The 19,643-nt window shown below is 36.0% G+C and overlaps 1 protein-coding gene across 8 annotated transcripts in view; it reads right to left on the reverse strand.

Annotated features, from left to right (window-relative positions):
* Positions 1-19,643, reverse strand: part of ST7 (suppression of tumorigenicity 7) — a 229,856-nt gene that overhangs the window by 172,068 nt on the left and 38,145 nt on the right. The window contains exon 1 of one of the 8 annotated variants that reach the window (XM_064487412.1): positions 15,560-15,884. The exons of 6 other annotated variants lie outside the window; for them this stretch is intronic. In XM_064487412.1, the coding sequence (XP_064343482.1) occupies positions 15,560-15,572 (13 nt within the window). In that variant the 5' untranslated portion in view covers positions 15,573-15,884. Of the gene's footprint in view, positions 1-9,231; positions 9,733-15,559; positions 15,885-19,643 lie in introns of those variants that run through there. One more of the 8 variants, XM_064487411.1, reaches the window with a different exon arrangement.

Consider the following 19,643-nt stretch of genomic DNA (forward strand, 5'->3'; position numbering starts at 1 on the left):
ATGGTCAATAAGCATGTGAAAAGATGTTCAACAACTTTACTAAAGAGGGAAATGCAAGTTAAAATCACAATATACCATTACACACCCACTGAATTAGTTAAAATTAAAAATACTGACAATATCAAGTGCTGACAACGATATGAAGCAACTGAACTCCTACACATTGCTGACGGGAATGCAAAAAAGTATACCCATTGTGGAAAACAGTTTGGCAGTTTCTCAACAATTGCATTTCTAGGTCTTTATCCAAGTAATATGAAAACTTATGTCCACACATAGAAGTATACATGAGTAATTGCAGCTTTGTTCATAAGAACCAAAGATAGGAAACAACTCAGTATCATTGGGCAAATGGCTGAGCCAATTAAGATATTTCTCCTACTTAGTAATGAAAAGAAGTGAACTACCAATAGTGACAACAAAATGGCTGAAAACATTCTATTGAATGAAAGAAGTTATACACAAAGGTAGTATACACTGTATAATCCATTTATATGAAATTCTAGAGACATGGAAATAGACTGCAAAGAAGCACAGGGAATTTTTGGGGTGATGGGAATGTTCTATATCATGACTGTTATGATAATAATGGTTACATATAGGTATACATTTGCTAAAATTCATCAAACTCTACATTTTAAATGAATGTTATCATATGTATATTGTTCACCAGTAAAATTATTTAAAGAAAAAAACGGGTTTCCCTTGTCACATTCTGCATATTATACAATGCCAATTCCAATAAGAACCATTTTTTTTTCTGTGATTCTTGGGTACCAGAGTCAAAAATAACCTCATCTACACTGTCTTAACTGAAAGAGAAACACATAGTTTTAATATTATTACCCTCTCACTGCCTCGCCCCTACATCCAGTTGAACTTTAAATTTCTTGAAAACTTTTTGCTCTCTTATCTCTTATCACATGTCATTCTTCTGCAGTCAATAAATATTTGTAAAGTGGAACCAAACAGAAGGTCTCTATATCCTGTCTTACCTAGTGTTATTCTGAGAACAGACTAGAAATTAAGCATTCAAGTGCCCTATGATTTTATTTTTTTCACTCATTTTTAACACAATCTTTTTTCAAACAAAATATTACACCAAAGCCCAATATGTAAAACAGACATACATTCCTAAGTTCAAATTTATAACATTTAATAATAAAGTCAACCAGTGAGAACCTAAGTTCATCTATCAGTAGCACCCAATATATCAAAATTAGTTATTTTTAATAAGTGAAGGCATCTGCTATTCTTTTAGTTTTTAACAATTAAAAATGAAATTTAAATCAAATATTAAGAGCAGAGGTCAGCAAACTAAGACCCATGGGCTAAAGCCTACTAACCACCTGGTTTTGTATAGCCCTTGATCTAAGAATGCTTTTTTTACATTTTTAAAGGGTTGAAGAAAAAAAAGAATACTTTTTGACATGTGAAAATTATATAAAATTCAAATTTCCACATCCATAAATAAAGTTTTATTGGAATACAGTCACACTCATTTGTCTATGGCTGCTTTTGTGTTACAATGGCAGAGTTGAGAAGTTGCAAGAGAGACTGAATGGTCCACAAGTTTAAAATATTCACTATCTGATTCCTTACAGAAAAAGTTTACAGACCCCTTTAGAAATCCCCACAGCACCAACTTTATGGAGTTTGGAAACTACTTGTGACAAACTATATTTTCCAAAGAGAGCTACTACAATATTTTCCATTCTGCTTGCTCTTCTACAATGCACTCTTGCCACTCATTCACAAAGAGGAGTCTAATATCGTTCCCTTTGAATCTGGGCTCATCTTAGTGACTTGCTTGGTCAATATAATATGGTGGAAGTGACTTCTAAGACTTTCAAGATTAGGTCATAAGAAATCTAATCTCTTGGATGCTCTGTCATGGGCTGCTTCCTCTGAGAACCTATCACCATGATGTGAGAAGCTTCAAGTATAGGCATTCCTGCCTATAACCGAAGCTGAGCCTCAAGTCAACGGCCAGCCTCAACTGAGATTCATGTGGGATAGCTATCCTAGACCTCCAGATCAGATGGGCCTTTAGGTGACTGCAGCCCAACAGATATCTGACTGCAACCACATTAGAGACTCTACATGACAACCACCAGTGGCTCATCAACCCATATAAATGTTAAATATAATAATAAATACTTATTTTAAGCCACTATGTTTGGGGGTGGTTTGTTATATAGCAATAGATAACTGAAACACCATTATACTAAATATATCTAGGAAAGTTTCAGATGAGAAATTCCGGACTTCTGAGTCAAGTCCATGCTTGGACTATCCATGTGTATCACAAGGCCAAACCCTACAAAGCCTCCTGCTAAGTCTAGGTGTTCTAGAAGTAGCCACGGATAAAGGAAGTCACAAATAGTAATCTAATGGAGTCCCTGTGGTCTCCTAATCTGTACACATTCTAATCAGACTCACTACTCCCCAAAACATGCCAATAAGCCTGAATCGTAGTCTGAAGCTCTCACAGAGACATGGAAAATAATTTTCCCAATTGCTAAAATTACATCAGGATTGGCAAAGAAACAACTCTCAGTTTTCATGCTATAAATAAACTAATGATTATAGTATCTCATTACTTTTAATAATCTTAAAAAATGAGTGAACTTAGATGAGATATAGTCAAGTTATCAATATATAGCAAAGTGTCACTATATGGCAGTTTACCTCTAACAAACTTGGGCTTGGTAATAAAAGTTCATATTGCTACCCGCTCCTGCTCTGAAGGGTGACAGGTAAGAGTTGTTCACTGACATATTTCTGATGCGTGCCAGTTATGTGTGATAAACTCCTTAGCCTGGAAAATTTAATTAATCTCAATATCGATCACCAATAAATCCCACACATCATATTTTTGATATTACCTTATGCCACAGCAGATTCAAATTTTAAAGAATGAGTTCTTAGTGTATGTTAGATAACCTGCCACACTCTGGGAATATGTCTTCAATTGGTGTAAATTTCATTTAAAAAAGAGGAGTGTCTCTGAATTATCTGGATGTTAGAGAATCATAATGTTGACACAGAATGGAATGTTTATTTTATATTTTATATCTCAAGTGATATTACTGGAACACTTAAGATTCCTAATTTTTTCCCTTAATTCAGTAATTGTAAGTTTATTTAAATATTTATTTATGTAATATTATTCATACTAATGTGGAAAAACTTGCACATATAAGTGTTTTAATTGGAAAATATTTCAACCTTTAGTAGCCTACACCAATCCTACAAGAGTGCTGTGGCCAATTAGTGATATCTGCCACAGGGGTGACTAGCAGTCAGAAATATGCTGGGCATTTGCCAACTCTGACCTATTTCATCCAGTTTCATGCAGTCTCCTCCCTTCAGATCCCCTACTGGGTCCCTTCAAAGATCTAGATGATGGAACTTCCACCCAGTCTAAGGAAGCTACATTTCCCTTTCTTTAGCCAGTTTTTCCCACTGCTAAAATCTAATTTCCATAGTGACTCTTGATAAGCCCTACCCTGGTACAGATGTCCTGGCCCAAAAAGGCAGATTCCCCTAACATCAGAAGTTCACTGGATAAGCTACACTTTGCGCCAGAAGAGCTTAGATGGTTGGTGGTCAAACTCTGGCAGACGTGGCAGAGCCATGATTTCCATACAGGCAATCAAGCATCAGAGCCCCTGCACTTTAGTCACTGTGTCTGGCACGTGGTTGCTGCCATTTCTACAACATATACTAAACTGTATCATCGCAATTATCTGAATCCATTATTAACATAAACAAAATCTCTATAGAGAAAATACTACATTTACTATTCTGCCACAGCAAATTTAACTACATCACAGGACTTTTAAATAACTCAAAACTGGTATTTTCTAATGAAAGACACACGAATAAGCATGTTAACCAATGTTTTACTCCTGATAGGAAAAAAATGGTGGGATATAAATAAGCTCTGAAAAACAATTAAAAATGACCGTACAATTCATATTCTTGTGTTCCACATGGCTTGTATTAAAATATAATATAATGTGGTAACTATTACTGTTAAAAATACACATTATCAGTGACTTTTCTGACTCAGAATCCATAACAATTCTATTCACATCCTGTGTAACTCCACGGGGATTCTATGAGGAAAGTTTCCATATATGGTAGTTTCCCCCCATAGGCTCCCCACAGTTTATACAGGATATGAATCTGGTCTATTGTGACAATGAAAACAACAGATCACTGAAAACTCATGTGTAATTGCTGCTGCACAAACCAAATTAACAATTAGGGAAACCAATACTTCTTTTCCAAGAGAATTTTAAAATAACCATTGGATATTTTTATTCCATTTCTGTACTAGAATTAGTATATAAATATCCAGAAGAAAAGAATTTTCTTATCTTTATTTAGTTTAAAATATTTCCTTGAAACTAAAAATTACAATGTCAACTATTACAGCCAAGAAACCCAAAGGAAATTTCACATCAGAACTTATGTTGTCAAAAGCAAAGAAAAGATGACATAGTAAGACAAGTCAAAAGTATTATATGAGTTTTCACATCCCAGGCTTCTGTATGACCACGTCCCAATGTAAATCTCTATGATCTACAATTATTTTTCCATATTTGTGACTTTAGCAGTCTGTGGTATTATATTTGTCTAAAATCATGTAATAATGTTTTCCTTTTATTCAATGTTCTGAACGCAAAATTAGAGGTAAGTTTTTGTATGTATATTTAAGTATTTGCATTTTTGCTTTAAATAAGATGAAAGCAACTAAAATTCAATACAGCTAAATACTAACAGCAAGACTAAAGGTATAGGAAAGGAAAATGGCTGTGTTCATAAATTAACTAGTTGCATATGACAAAAACTAAAAAAGGGGAAAACAAAATATAGTACTAAACTGTCAAAGATACTAACAGCAAAAACAACAGTCTCATACAATTATTTAACAAGAAGTAGGGCTTATATGGCAAAATGGTCCAGTCGTGAATAGCTATTTTTTGAATGACCACAGTTACTATTAACATCTCAACAGATTCACAGAAATTACACCAAAACAATAGACCCAAGTTTAATCTCACGTATGACTGCTTGTCAAGAATGGCCCTGAAATGCACATAAAAAGGGAGTGTGACTCATTTATTTCTCTATCAAAGAGATGCCTGTTTATACAGTTTCTTGATGACCTAATATTGCTAGAGCATATTCATTTGACTATCTCCCACATAATGGCTCAAAATTTGAGATAATTATATTGTTCTTAGAAACACGGTACCATACTCACTATTATAACTGAGAAGATGTCAGTTCCAACTTAATGCATTCACCAGTTTTGAAAATAAAAGGCAACAGCTGAACTTTTGGTGCCCATCAAAGACAAATCACATGGGGCAACACATGTACCTCAAATACTTTCCAGCGTCTAGCTACCTACCCAAAGTGATGTGGTCATGCAGAGAATGGCAGGGCAGACTTGTGGGCTAGCCACACCAGAGCTAAAGAGAACCGACACTCTGATAAACAGGTCCACCATTTCCTCATCACCACTAAGTTCACAAAATACGACTGCTCTGGGACTTGGGTGATTTCTTTTTCCCTCTCACAGATACACTTGATGTTCTTTTTAACATATTACGACCATAACAAAATGTTGGGAAGAGGGATTAAATGACACTATTTGCTCTAAGGAGCAAACTGTTTTTCAAAAGGTAAGATGTTGCTCTCTTCACTGGACTAATAAGGCAGGTGCTTTGGAAGACACATTAATGTGTTAGAGCAGGGCACAATTCCCATCACAGCATACCTTAAATGGTACCCTTGAGGCCTGAAAAGGTTAAACATGGAGGGGAGACAGGAGAAGGACTGAGCCAGATAAATGCTAATTGAATAAATACCCATGTACTTGGAAGTATTTACTCTTTATAGAGAATAACTGGCTTTATGAGGAAGAATGTAACCAAATGGCAGCAGTGCAAACCAGTTTTCCTTACTCTACAAAAAGAGAAGATGAAATTTTTCTTCATTTATAAAATTCTAAGAGGAAATGAAAAAATTTTAATTTTAAAGAATTCAATTTATTGATTTTAAAATATGAACTACCATTAAATCAAGAACCCAAAACATGCATCTTAATGACCATTCCCCTCAATTTTATTTTTCGCACTTTCTTCTTAAACCTAAATTATTCTGACCACAGACTAAAATTGCATTTCCTCAAAGCAGATGAAGAGCAGACATACTACTCCCATTTTTAGACATGGGAAATTTCAGTAAAGGAAAAGCTCAGTGAAATATATCAAGATGGTAACAGAGTTACAGAAGCTATACTTCCTGCTTTATACTAATGATTAACCTACACATAACATAGAACGCTTCCATTTCAAAGTGAGCTGAAAATAGTCTGTGGCCAATTTACACAAATATGGGAGATTCAGATACAGTAAGTCAGAAGAAAATGAGACTGGCACTGCTGGAGCTATTCACTAAAGTGATATCAGAAGATATTCACTAAAACGAGATCAGACAGCACTTAATTTTGTTGCCATAACTATGTAAGTCTTAACTTTGATAAACAAGGTTCTACTCTTCCAGGTAAATTTTTTGTCATTTTTAAGGCTCTTATGTGTGTGTGTGTGTGTGTGTGTGTGTAGGAGGGTTGTTTTTTTTTTTTTGGTATTTAAGTCAAGCAATACTATCTTAGTGAAACAAAATGTGTTATAATGTGTAACCCAGGTTACTGCAGATTCTTGGAATATATTCCTGGTCTGGAATATAAAGTCAACTTAATCAATCCAGTACTTGAAAACGAAGACATGGACATTTCCATTGATGTTTCCTTTTCTTATAGGCAAAGATCAAGGAGGAAAGAAAGAAAATTTTAAAGAGCCATTTACAAGTGACTGTATGGCAACAGAATTCAGAACAGTGATTACCTTTTGGTGAGGAGGAGAAGTGATATTGACTGGGGAGAGTCATCCCAAGGGAACTTTCTGGGTAATAGAAATGTTCTATATCTCAAACTGCGTAGTGGTTCCATAGATATAAACATAGGCAAAAATTCATTAAACTACACACTTTGACTTATGCATTTGATTGTATGTAAGTCATACCTCAATTTAAAAAGTAAAAGCATCCAAGTAAGGTACTGCAACCAGAAATCAAGGATAAGAATCATGAAATCAGAATATGTTAGAAAAAAAATGGACCTTTCCAGGATCCAGCACAGCACTGTACATAGAGTAGATAGCAAAACATGTATTTATTGTAAAAATTTAGTAAGAATATCCTAGGTGGTTTGGAAGATCCCTTCTAAACTAATTAGAACTTCCAATTTGACTATTTTTCTGAATATTCTAAAGATAGACAGTCTCAGCCTATAAAACAGCCTCTGAAGTGTGGAAAATAAAGCCCTAGAAAGCTATGCCTCAAACTACAAAGAAAATACACTTGTCTTAATTCTGAGTGCAGAGTCAAGGAATCTCCTTACCTAAAGAAGGCACTCCATTCTCAATACTTTACAACCACTGACAGTACAAATCTATCTATGATCTTCCAATGACAAGCAAGAAACAAAACTTAATACTCAGCAAAGTCAAAAAAAAAATGTCAAAAACATGCATGATGATGTTCTAGCTTCTGAATGGTATTCTGTCCGTGCAGCAGTCTGGTAGCTATGGAGACCAAAAGCAATCAGCAGTTTTCAAACATAGCACATAGCACATGGGTGGTATTACCAAAAGATCAGGTTTATTGATTAAGAAAGGCTGTGTCTGCTTGGTAAACCTGGTCAGACAATGTTAGATTCCCTATGCTAGGAACTTAAAGATCCTCACACTGAGTTTCAACTTCCATTTTCAACTAAACAAAGTAATAAGACTAATTTTCCTTTAGTAGATAAATATTTCTGTACATACCTAGGTTCCTACATAAACAAAATTCCATGACTGAAATGAAACTGGAAGGTCTTTGCCACTAAATCTGTTTCTATTTCTTGGGTGACAATAATTCTAAATGTATCATTATGTGATTTCAAAATTGTTTCAAGTTATTGGAAAATAAAATTGCCACATGATGAATGGGACATTACATCTCATTGCTATTCTATCTTGACCTTGATAAGGCAGTATGGTAATTTCAGAAATGGGAAGCTTCTAGGGGAAACAATAAAACATAATCAACCCTTTAAAAAATGCCAATCAAGAAACAAAAGAACTGAGGATTATTAGCTCTCTTGAAATACTACAATTCTGGAATAATCATCAGCTGTGCACAAACAGTCACACTGATCACCGGAGATCAGAGAGAAAAGGTTGAATTATACACTCATAAGAAATGTGTTTCGTAAATTCCTGTCCTAACCCCCTCTTCCTACAAAGATAGTGTCGTACAAATGTTTAAGTCAGGTTGAGTCTCTTTAGAAATTCTGAACTGTCACCTTTGCTAGTGGATAATGACAAAATATTCTGCAGAGCCTGAACAACTGCACTGACAAATTATATTATTCTATATCCAACATTAAATAATCCTCAAATTACTGAAGCTGGTCATCATTTTTCAAATACCCATTTTAGCTGTCTACAAGTGCCATTCAGCCCAGCCCCTTGTACAGGGCCTGCTATGCACCAAAGCAATTTCATTGTATAAGTTTTAAGACAGACATGATGCTGTTGGACTGTGACACTAGCCAACATATCAAAATTGAAGCCACTGTGTAAAAAAAAAAAATCCATCTTTAAAAATAAAGTTTATTTCTTATCTTTAAATCTGCATATAATATCTATCCCTATCTTTCTGTATAAATATGGAGGAAGAAGGTATAATGACAGCTATTTCTCCTTTTGGATAAAAAGATGTAAGCCCTTTTTCCCTTCCTAATAGACACTATCATCTCAGGTCCTTCCACTATCTATTTTAGGGTTTCGGGACCTTTATAGAACCCACAACGACAGATCAGTGAGAGACTTGATCCCAACAATTAACACATTCTAGGGAGGCTGCTTATAGATTCCTGTCTTCCTCCCTCTTGGAGGCCTAATTTTGACCACACTGACATCCCTGGCCTTAAGGATGAATAACCCAGTTAAGGGGCAGTCCCTTCCCTGAGACCAATTCCTCAGCAATTAGAGCCAAAATACAAAGGCTGTTAATGACCTAAGGCAAAGTGATATGAACTCCAAGCCAGTGAAATCATGACAGCAGGCAGATTTCTAAACAGCAAAGTGAGATCCATTTACTTACATGATGATTCAGTGCCAAACATGGCTGGCTCCAGAGGCTGCTTTTAAAAAATTAGAAGAATGGAAAAAAGAAAGGAAGGAAGAAAAATCAAGTAGAGGGTACGTGTGAGAGCAGAGAGATGAGCTGCTACACAGCAGAGGTCATGAAGACAGACAATGCAGTCCAAGCTGTGTCCAGCTGCCAGATTCTCCTCTTACAAGCTTCAGTGTTCTCCCGTGTGATTGAAAAGCAAGGTCTCCTACAGCACCAACACCCGAAGAGCTGCTTTTGAAAATCCAATAGGGAAAGGCAGGCCGACGTGGCTCTTCTGGGATGCAGTGAGGCAGGAGTAGGTAGCAGCAGGGGCAAGACTGGTAGCAGCAGCAACAGCGGATACTGCAATCCCCAGCCCTGTTATAGCAGTAAGACAATAGCGGGGCTTATGCATACACTGGTGACGTCAGAGACACTGCACAGGCCGACTGCGCTGCTTGAGCCAGAGGCTCCAAGGGCTTCAGGGGAGCAGGCAATTCAGAGGGGAATTCCTTTGTCAAAAAATACACAAGACCAAGAGCCACATATATATATTCACCCTCCTGACAAGATATTCATTCTGTGATACCAGACACTAAAAAAAGACCTCAAGGAAATTTAAATATTGGCTTTATAGCAACCAATCACAAAGACAGCATGCAAATCAGAGTTCTTGATTTTATACACCAAGTAGAACTTTTCAAGGGAATTAAGACTATAAGAAATGAGGAAAATTATCTATCTTTTAAAATAACTCCAGAACTCATTGTTTTTTTCACTAGGCTTGTGGTAGACTGACAGATCAGGGGCTGCACACTCCATCACAAATATGTGAAAATATGTACACTATTTCACACACATTCTGGGCATATAAATTCACGAGCATATGTAACAGTAAAATAACACTATAGGTGCTTAGAACATGGCTTGACACAGTGAGCACTCAAATGTTACTGAATACATCATTAGTTATTTTGGAACTATTATTCAAATATGAAAACCATTGCTCTAGGAATATACTCATGAATACATTTCTCCTATCCCTTTTCTTCTGCCTTATTTTTCTCATTTTGCCTTATGAGAATTCTTGTCGCTTTCCAGAGTAGCTCAGTCATTTAAAGGCTGTGTGCACACAGATGTGTACACCTGTGTGGAAGTGGGCATTTATGGCCAATAAACATATTTTTTTTATCCACTCACGCAAAGAAGATTTTATTATTTTGTTTTTTGATTTGCTTGATAAGTCAGTCTTCCTAATTACCTTTACTCTTAGAAATCTGTTTTTTTTTAAGCTAGACATGTACAGACTTTCACTGGAATGTCTATTCAACACAAGCAAAGGAAGTTTTGTTCTAATGTTTTAAAAATACTGAAATGCATAAAAAGTATGTGTGTGTTTTTCAATAATCTCTCTTTTTAAATCATATAAACTAGGAAGTTCCAGAGCTCGTTTCCTCTCCACCCATTCCTCTATGATACATACTTTTTCCAATATTTTCTTAAGTTTACAGACACGTCCTTATATAACAAAGTTTTTAAACATTAAATTCTAATATGATTGTGGAACTGCAAATTACCATCTAAAAATATCATTAATAGCTTTTCTGGTCAGTATACTTCATCCTTTAAGTGGTTGCATAATACTCCATTGTATAAATGTAGCATAATTTATTCAAGGTAATTTGACCTTTATCTTACTGAAAATGCTGAAGAACCTGCAATGATGCTACATAAGAACAAATATTTTGTTGCAGGAAAGGAAAGAATAATAACTAATATCTATTCAATGTTTACTATGTGCCAGGTATTATTTTGAGAACCTCACATGTATTAGCTTAAAATTCATAACAACCCTGCAAAGTAGATATAATTATTACCCACATTTGATAAACAGTGGTCATGCAAGTTAGTAAATGATAAGCTGGGATTCGAACCCAGGCAGTCTGGTCCCAAAGCATATGCTCTTAACTACTCTCCCATAGTGCCTCTCGAAACATGAAAAATTAATCACCAAAAGTATTTTTAAAGAATTCAACTAAAATGAAAGGAAAATAGAAATCAACTGAAAATGTGGAGAAGAAAATTCTTAGAAGAGAAAGGTCACCAGGAAAAAACTAAAAATGACAGAAAGGACTATAGCAAACACTACAAAAATTAAGAAAAATGCATCCCTCCCAAAATGAGCAGTTCAAGTCAACAACCAGTGGAGAACATAGGCCGACTTCAGAAATATTGCAGGTTTGGTTCCAGACCACCACAATAAAGCAAGTCACACAACTCTTTTGGTTTCCCAGTGGATATAAGAGATATGTTTACACTATACTGTAGTCTATTAAATGTGCCACAGCATTACACCAAAAAAAAATGTACATACCTTAAAAATACTTCATTGCTAAAAAAATGCTAACCATCATCTGAGCCTTCAGCAAGCTGTAGCAGTAACAAAAGATCACTGACTGCAAGTCACTATAACAAATATAACAGTAATAAATAAAGTTTGAAATTATCATGAGAATTACCAAAATATGACACAGAGACACAAAGTGAGCAAGTCTGTTGGAAAAATGATACTGACAGACTTGCTTGATGCAGGGTTGCCACAAACTTTCAATTTGTTAAAAAAAAAAAAAAGGCAATTTCTGCATAGAGCAATAAAAGAGAGCTCAATAAAATGAGGTCTGCCTGTACCAATAATGGTGTTGAGATATAACTGTAGGAGGTGGGAAAGGACAGTACACTTCAAAAGGGTTGAAACCAGAATATTATCTTACGGAAGATCTATTTTAAATTGCATACCAGATGTTGCTCATGAACAGTCACACAAATGGGGACAGATGTGGCCATCAGAAGGGTAAATCGAAAAGTAGAATGAGAAAATGATCCTTGGGTTAGACAAACCGTCAGCCCTCCATAATCATGAGTTCTGCTTTTGGAGATTGAACCAACTGCAGACAGAGGTATTTGGGAAAAAAAGTTTCAGAACATTCCTAAAGCAAAACTTACAATTGATGCACACTATTGGCATAGCATTTACACTGTACTTAAAACTACTTACATAGCATTTACATCACATTAGGTATTATAAGAAATCTTGAGATGATAAAATATACAGGGAGGATGTGTGTAGGCTACACACAGAAACTACACCATTTTACATAAGGGATTTCAGTATCTGTGGGCTAGGGGTGGGGTGGTCCTGCAATCAATCCCCCCATGGACACTGAGGGACTACTGTACTTTCCACCAGAAGCCATGGTCTATATGCCACTGCTTGCCAACTCATTGATGTAGCTCCTTTTTTCAGTTCATACATGAGGGTGTATATGTGCATATATAAATACATTTTTCTGACTGCCTGTATTTATTTCTTGGCACACACTTCTAAGAGTAAGTTAAAGGTGGCATTATTGTTAAAGAAGTCTGCTTTTCAGATAACTATAGCAGGATCAATATGTTAAAACCATCAGGTCTCACTTGCCAGCAAAACTGGACACACATGCACACCTCTGACTCCTATTAAGGTTTCTATAACATCTAGAGGCTTGAGGTATTTCTAAAGACTTTATAAGGTTGGGATCTATATCACTGAAGACCCATCTTTGACAAAACAGATTCTAAAATTTTAGTTCATTCCCATTCTCTCGTCTAGGCAGCTGGCATGAGCTCAGAGAATGAAGACACATTTTAATGGGCCGCCAAAGGAAAATGTAATGAAGGAAAACAAAGGAAGAATAAAACTGACCGATGTTCTCTACGCCCCTCCAAAAAAATCACATAACACATTCCAAAAGCAAAGTCATCTCTGGATTATCAATTGTGTCTAATTATGCCTGCTTGCTTGCCTGCCTGCCTGCCTACCTGCAACCCTGCCCATGACCCTGCCCTTCCATTAGTAAAGCAAGAACTAGTAATTTTAAGATAAAATTAGCAATGAAAGAAAAGATCAATATTCAAAATAATGTAGTGGTCAAAATAATTATTGTTAAATTAGAATGCTGCTGATAAAGAAAGGTAACAGTGTAAATCTTCAAGGAAGTCAACAGAAACTTTTAGAAGAAACCCCATAAATTGACTCAACAACTATTTCCTGGGAGCCTACTGTTCTGCACTCTAGGGATACAGTCATGAACAAACTTTCTCCTCTATAGAGCTTATATCCTAGTGGGTGAGATGGACACACAAAGGTGTAATATATCAAATGGTGGTATGTGATGTAAAGAAAGACAAGAGAAATCAGTGGATGAGGAGTGACTGAATGGGAGGGTTATTTTAGGTAAAACTGTCAGGTAATGCCACCCTAAAAAGATGACATTTCAACAGAGACCTGAAAAGACTGAGGGGAAACCACATGGGTAGCATGGAAACCACATGGGGGAAAGAGCTTTCCAGGAAAAAAAAAAAATTAAATCTGTTCTTGAATCATCAAGAATCAGTTTTCTATTGGAAGACATCCCCTTCAGTGCTATGATGCTATCATTAGTACAAAAGTGGTTGTGCTAAACTGTGCTGACAGCAAAATAAATTCTCTTTTTAATGCAAAAGAACTTACTCTCCCATGAACTGAAACCATGTCTTCTTCTCTTCAAAGTTTAATAAACTAAATATACCTACATTTGCAAATATGTAAATGTTTATCAAAATCACCATAGAAGACAACATTCAAAATAGCTTCCTACCACATAGGACACCTAATTTAGTTAATGTTATCTATTAATGTGTTAAGAACTTAAACCACATATTGTCTCCAGAGTACATACAATAATTCATTTTGGAAGTGTCATATCTGCAGTTTCTCTGGAGTTGTCTCCTTTGTTCACATTAAAGTTTTATTAGTACTCCTCTTGATGTCCATTTAGCATGTTAAAGTCGCGTGTCTTTTAGAATGCCATCTCTACATTTATGAAGTATGACTTAAAAACAACAGAGAAGTGTTTTATTGGCAACATATAAACTATAGAAAAATGAAAATAATCAATGATTCTATTCTTTAGAAAAAAGGAACAAATTTATAATTAAAAACATACTCACGGTAAAGTTCCCCAGTTAAGATTTTAGAAATTTGACTTCTTTGTATATGTCTATAAGGTGTATTCCTTCCTACTTCAACATAGTACCACGCATATAGTAAGCCTTCTAACAGGTAAGTATACTCTGTTCCAGAGCCCTGGAACAAAACTCTGGTACACTAATGTTATAAGGAAAAGAAATTCAAAATCTAAAGAGAGAGAGATACTAGTATAGTACTCACTTTAAAGGAGCTCTAAAATAGGGGAAAAACATGGATTTATAGAAAAAACATATTTGGAATAATTAATTAGTTTTAAATGTTTTATCCTCAAAAAATATTCACCACGGAAGTCCTTTACATAGCAAGCACCTGAAAGTTATATTTTAAATTAACAATTTCACAAAATTTTTATTTTCACACTATAATTAGCTATCTTACAAAAGATTCATCCATAGATTAAAAGGATCATGCATAAAGAACACATAAGTAGTGCTTAATTTAAATGTATACTGGGATTTTGTCATTATTCTGGGTATGGAAAGTAGGTCTCTTCCCTGGTGGAAAAATCTTCCAAAAGTCTTTGTTGTTCATTTAAAAGGAATCTATCAGAACACAGTGTTACCATTAGCCAAAAATTCAATTTAGGGTAATATAATTTTGAATTAGTTGCACAAATTTTGGGAATCCCCCCACTTATTCATCAAGCCATATAACCTTAACTTTATTCTTGTGCTAATTTACTACTCAGTGAAACTAGAAACTGAGAACAAGACTATGCAGTTTAAAAACGGAAGAAGCCAGTTACACTCAGAAAATTTAGGATAAAAACTGAAGTTCTCCAATTCATTTATTACGTCAACTTCATCTAAAAGTTCAGCCACACACACACACAAAACCACCACCACAAAGCCAAGAATGTTTTACGGTCTCGTAGACTACGGATATTTTATCCTCTCTGTGACATAATCTGAACTTAGATATTTGTACTCTAAATCCTCTGGCCCAGAGGGTAGAAATGTGGATTAATTATGGGTTGCAGTTTATTTTAAGTCCGTTTGAGTAGGACCCAAACTGAAATAGAGTAAACAACAAGGGTATGTCTGAGAAATTCCCTTAAGCACTCATCCTAAATTAATCACAATTTGTACACAATAAATTCATACATACTCAGAAATAAATTCATGTATCATAATTTTCAAAATAAACTTATGTACAAACAAAATCAATGTAATTTTTAAAATATTAATTCAAAATACTATATTTTGAGTAATTCTATTCAGCTAGAAAGTATTTTAAAGTTAATTTTACCTGTATAGTCCATAAAGAAGCAATAGGCAGGGAACCGGGTATTTTCCAAAGTAAAACTCTATCAGACACAAAATGAAATGGTTCCCTGAATAGGCTAGCCGTTCTGGGGAAAGCCTCCTGCCGTGTGACATCAAGCACACACACACTTCTCCTTATCTCGATTCAAGTTTCAACGGCCATCACTCCGCTCTCCTTTGCCTGTTCTTTTAAAATCATCGTCAGAAAAGTCTTTCTTAGAAAAGAACTGTTATTTCTTCCCATTTCATTCCTGCATTGTTAGTTTCAAACTAGGGAAAACAGTACAGTGAAAAAGAATATGAAAATGAATATATGTATATTCATGTATGACTGAAGCACTGTACTATACAACAGAAATTGACACAACATTGTAAACTCACTATACTTCAATTAAAAAAACTAGGAAAAATAAATTCTTTTTTCTGTAAGTGAAAAAAACACAAGATATCTATATTTCATCCCAGTACTCAATGTTTTAAACCCACAAAACCTGAAAGGAGTTAGCGTTCAAATTTTTAGGAAGAATATAACATTGTCATTATTGTTCAATATGATAGCATGCACACTTGATCCATCTGATACACATTTAATTTATAAGCAAACCTAATACAGGTGATGGAAGAACAAATCCTTTACAGCATATCTAAAACCTTTAACGCATTTGTCTGAGTCCTGAAACAGACATCAGATGGAAAGGACATATGGTCATTCTTGAGACAGACTGTATCTGATGTAATCTTTAGTCACATTGCCACATGCCCTGTGCCATCTTTTCCTTCATTACCAACTGTTTTTTATCTTGAGTGTGTCCTGGCTAAAACTTTAAAGAAACTCTAACAATAGCTACTTCATCTTGATACAACAATTCTTTAGACCTTGCACAGAGACAAGATACAAATGCACTTAAAATTTTATCAGCTTTCTTTTTTGTTTTTGAGCAACCTAAATGGTTGGACAATTTCCAATTTAGAGATATATCAATACTCCCTGAAACTGCAGCTACTTTGAGAAAGATAAGGTATTGGTTGTTTTGAGTGGTTTTACTGGAGTAGTGGGATGCTTTGTTTTGCTTTTATTTTGCTACTTTCCTTTCTACTGAATAAGTGTTTCCATAAGATAACCACAAAATTGACAATACTATACAATATGATTCCAATTTTTAGTTCAATATCAAAAGTATGAATAGTACAGAAATCTAAACATTCTGGGCTCAGTATCATCATTTAACAGATCTTCCCAATAATTTTATAAAAGTGAGAGAGCATCATTTCATTCAGCCATTTAGCCAATGCTTCATTACGATAAGCAGATCCCATTACACCACCATTCTGCTAACAGTCAAATGCTGTTAATTCTCATCAACCTCACCTGTCACTGTTGCTAAGCAGCCCTGTCTCATTTCTCAGCCCTTAATTCTCTTTATCTTAATTCAGGGTACGAATTGGGGAGCTTTCCACGAGCTATAAAAATTTGATATAGTTTATTCCTGGTAATTAAAATGTGCAAATGGTAAGAACATTAATGCCATGATTGGTTTAAAGTGGTAAGCTCAGAATGCCTAATAATAACTGTCTTAATTTCCACACAACTTACAAATATGTGGAAACACTGATAGCCTTTATCAGATGTCACATGAAATGACATATATGCCTTTCACAGTTTAGTACTGTTAGCATGAATTTTTAAAATTTTATCTAATCATTTGAGCAGCATTATTTTAAGAGCAATTTTTATATCCTTTATATTTTATAATTAAGTCAGATATTTTAGGGAAATGCACTTTATTAACAAAATAATAATAACATAATGAAAAATCCAAGTTAGAAAGTATAAGATGGATAGATGGGTAGATGGCTATAAAACCTACAATCTGCAGATAAGTGATCTGCCAAACCTCAGAAAGCCAGCAGAGTGGTTGAGAGCCAGGTTTTGCGTCAGAGAAGGTTCAGGTCCCACTTTAGCCACTTCTTAGCTGGATGATTTTAAGCAAAATTTTTTAATCTCTCAGAGCCTCAACTGCCTCATAAGTTAAATAACAAAGGGCCCAGACCATTGCCTGGGACATGATAACAGCCAATATGTAAACAGCACTTTTAATGTGGACCAGGCATTGTTCTCATTCATGTATTAACTTATTTATAAAACCCTCACAGCAACCCTCATTTTATACATGAGGAAACTGAGGCATGGAGGGTATATAACTTAACTAAGGTCACACACTATACATAACAGAGCCAGGATTCAATCCAAGTAGCCTTGCTCAGAGTCTCTGTGCTTTACTCACACACTGCCTCCAGAGAGTAGGGGGTCAATAAACAGAGCAAAACAAGAAAACTCTTTTCCAAAAACCAGGTTCATCCTTTCCAATAAAACCAATACTGCAGTGTGCCAAATATTTTAGTTCAGAGCTTATAAAAATTCTCTCTTTTTGTAGTTTGTTCAATTACAACATATGGAAAAATTAAACAGAGAAATGGAACTAAAGGGATAATGTTTAAAGTCATTGTGATGGCTTAAAATGAGAGTTGCACTAGCCAGTTAAACAGAAATAAGTACTCAAGCACAGAAAGCTACAACCATAAAAGGACCTGTACTATGTACTACTCCCCACACTCCCAGCAACCACTAAGTCCCTCCCTCCCTTCTTTTCAGTTTCCAAATGTCACAGTAGACACCTAAAGAGTCTGAGCAGTTTCCTTTGACTAACTTCAAAGCTCACTCAGGAGGAGAGCACCTTCAACTAGATCCCCCATTTTCCTCCCCAAGAACCTTCTCTAGCCCCACCTTGCCCTCAGCAAAGGAGACCTACTGGTGTCTAGGTGCACCCCTTGGACACGGCAACAATCACATCACTGTCCTTCCCAACAAATATTTTCAAGTCGCCAGAGTCAGAGTTCATCACAGGTAACCTGTTCCAGCCTATGGCCCAGGGACCACTGTCCTATGTGCAACTTACTGACTCAGGAGCAGCCCACACTGCACTCTCAAACCCCACCCCAGATTTGTGCTACAATTTACCCCCTTACAGTTCAAGCCAGAAGAAGCATAGTCGTTGAATCAGCAGATCTCGGGTCTTGCCTCAGTACTGCCACTCATTACCTCTCCGACCTGGGATAAGTCCTGGAACCCCCGTCTGTTCACTCAGTGGCAAAATGAGGACGTTGAACTGTATGATCCTTAAAATCTAGTCCAACTCTAATAATCTAAGATTCTACTTTAAACTGATTACAGTTGGATGAGAAAACTCAAGTAACTCTCAAGGAAGTTAACTCTTCCTCTTCCTCTAGCCCACACTATCCCCCCATCCACCCTGCCAGGGCTTGGGAACAGCCCCACCTCAAAGGTGGGAAACCAGGGAGCCAGGGTGTACTGTCCAAATCCAGTGCATGTACGTTGAATGGCTGATTCCTCCAACTGTTTTCAGGCATTGTTCCTCTCTAGACAGGCCCCAGTAACTCAGCCTGGCTGTGAGTAGACAAATACACTCATAAAAGACAGTAGAAGTAACTGTTGGAGGTCCTGCCTGCTGGAGGTTCATGGCCTGGTGGGTCACACCTCTTAGGACAACAAGGCCTGGGAGCTTCTGAAGGGGACCCCTCCTTCCAAAACATGATTGAGATAGCCTGGACAGGGAGTGCCAACTTTTCTTTAGATGACATCTCAGGGGCTGAGACATAGCTCTCCTCTCCTTCCCTGTCATCGCTTTCCTACCTGGAGTAGTTCCTGCTGAGTGAGTCTTCAGCCCTTCACCCTCCCCAGAGAATGATATAGCTCCCACTTCACTTTTAACTCTGAAACCCATTTACCATAACTTTATCATAATATCTTACATCATATTTTCAACTCATACAGTAACTCACTTTATTGCGCATTTTAAAACCCCAACCCCAGGGTTGGATTATAAATGTTCACCCTGTTATTCCAGAAATGATAATATGGGGTTTTCCCTCCAGTCTGTATTCTCACCCTCCTCATCAACAAGTCAGTTAAGTCAAAATACCTTAGTTATGCCTCATTCCAACTTCCTCTTTCTCTAAGTCAGAACAAATGTTACTAAGACGTCATT

This window comes from Camelus dromedarius, chromosome 7 (genome assembly GCF_036321535.1).
Source record: "Camelus dromedarius isolate mCamDro1 chromosome 7, mCamDro1.pat, whole genome shotgun sequence".
Lineage (NCBI taxonomy): Eukaryota > Metazoa > Chordata > Mammalia > Artiodactyla > Camelidae > Camelus > Camelus dromedarius.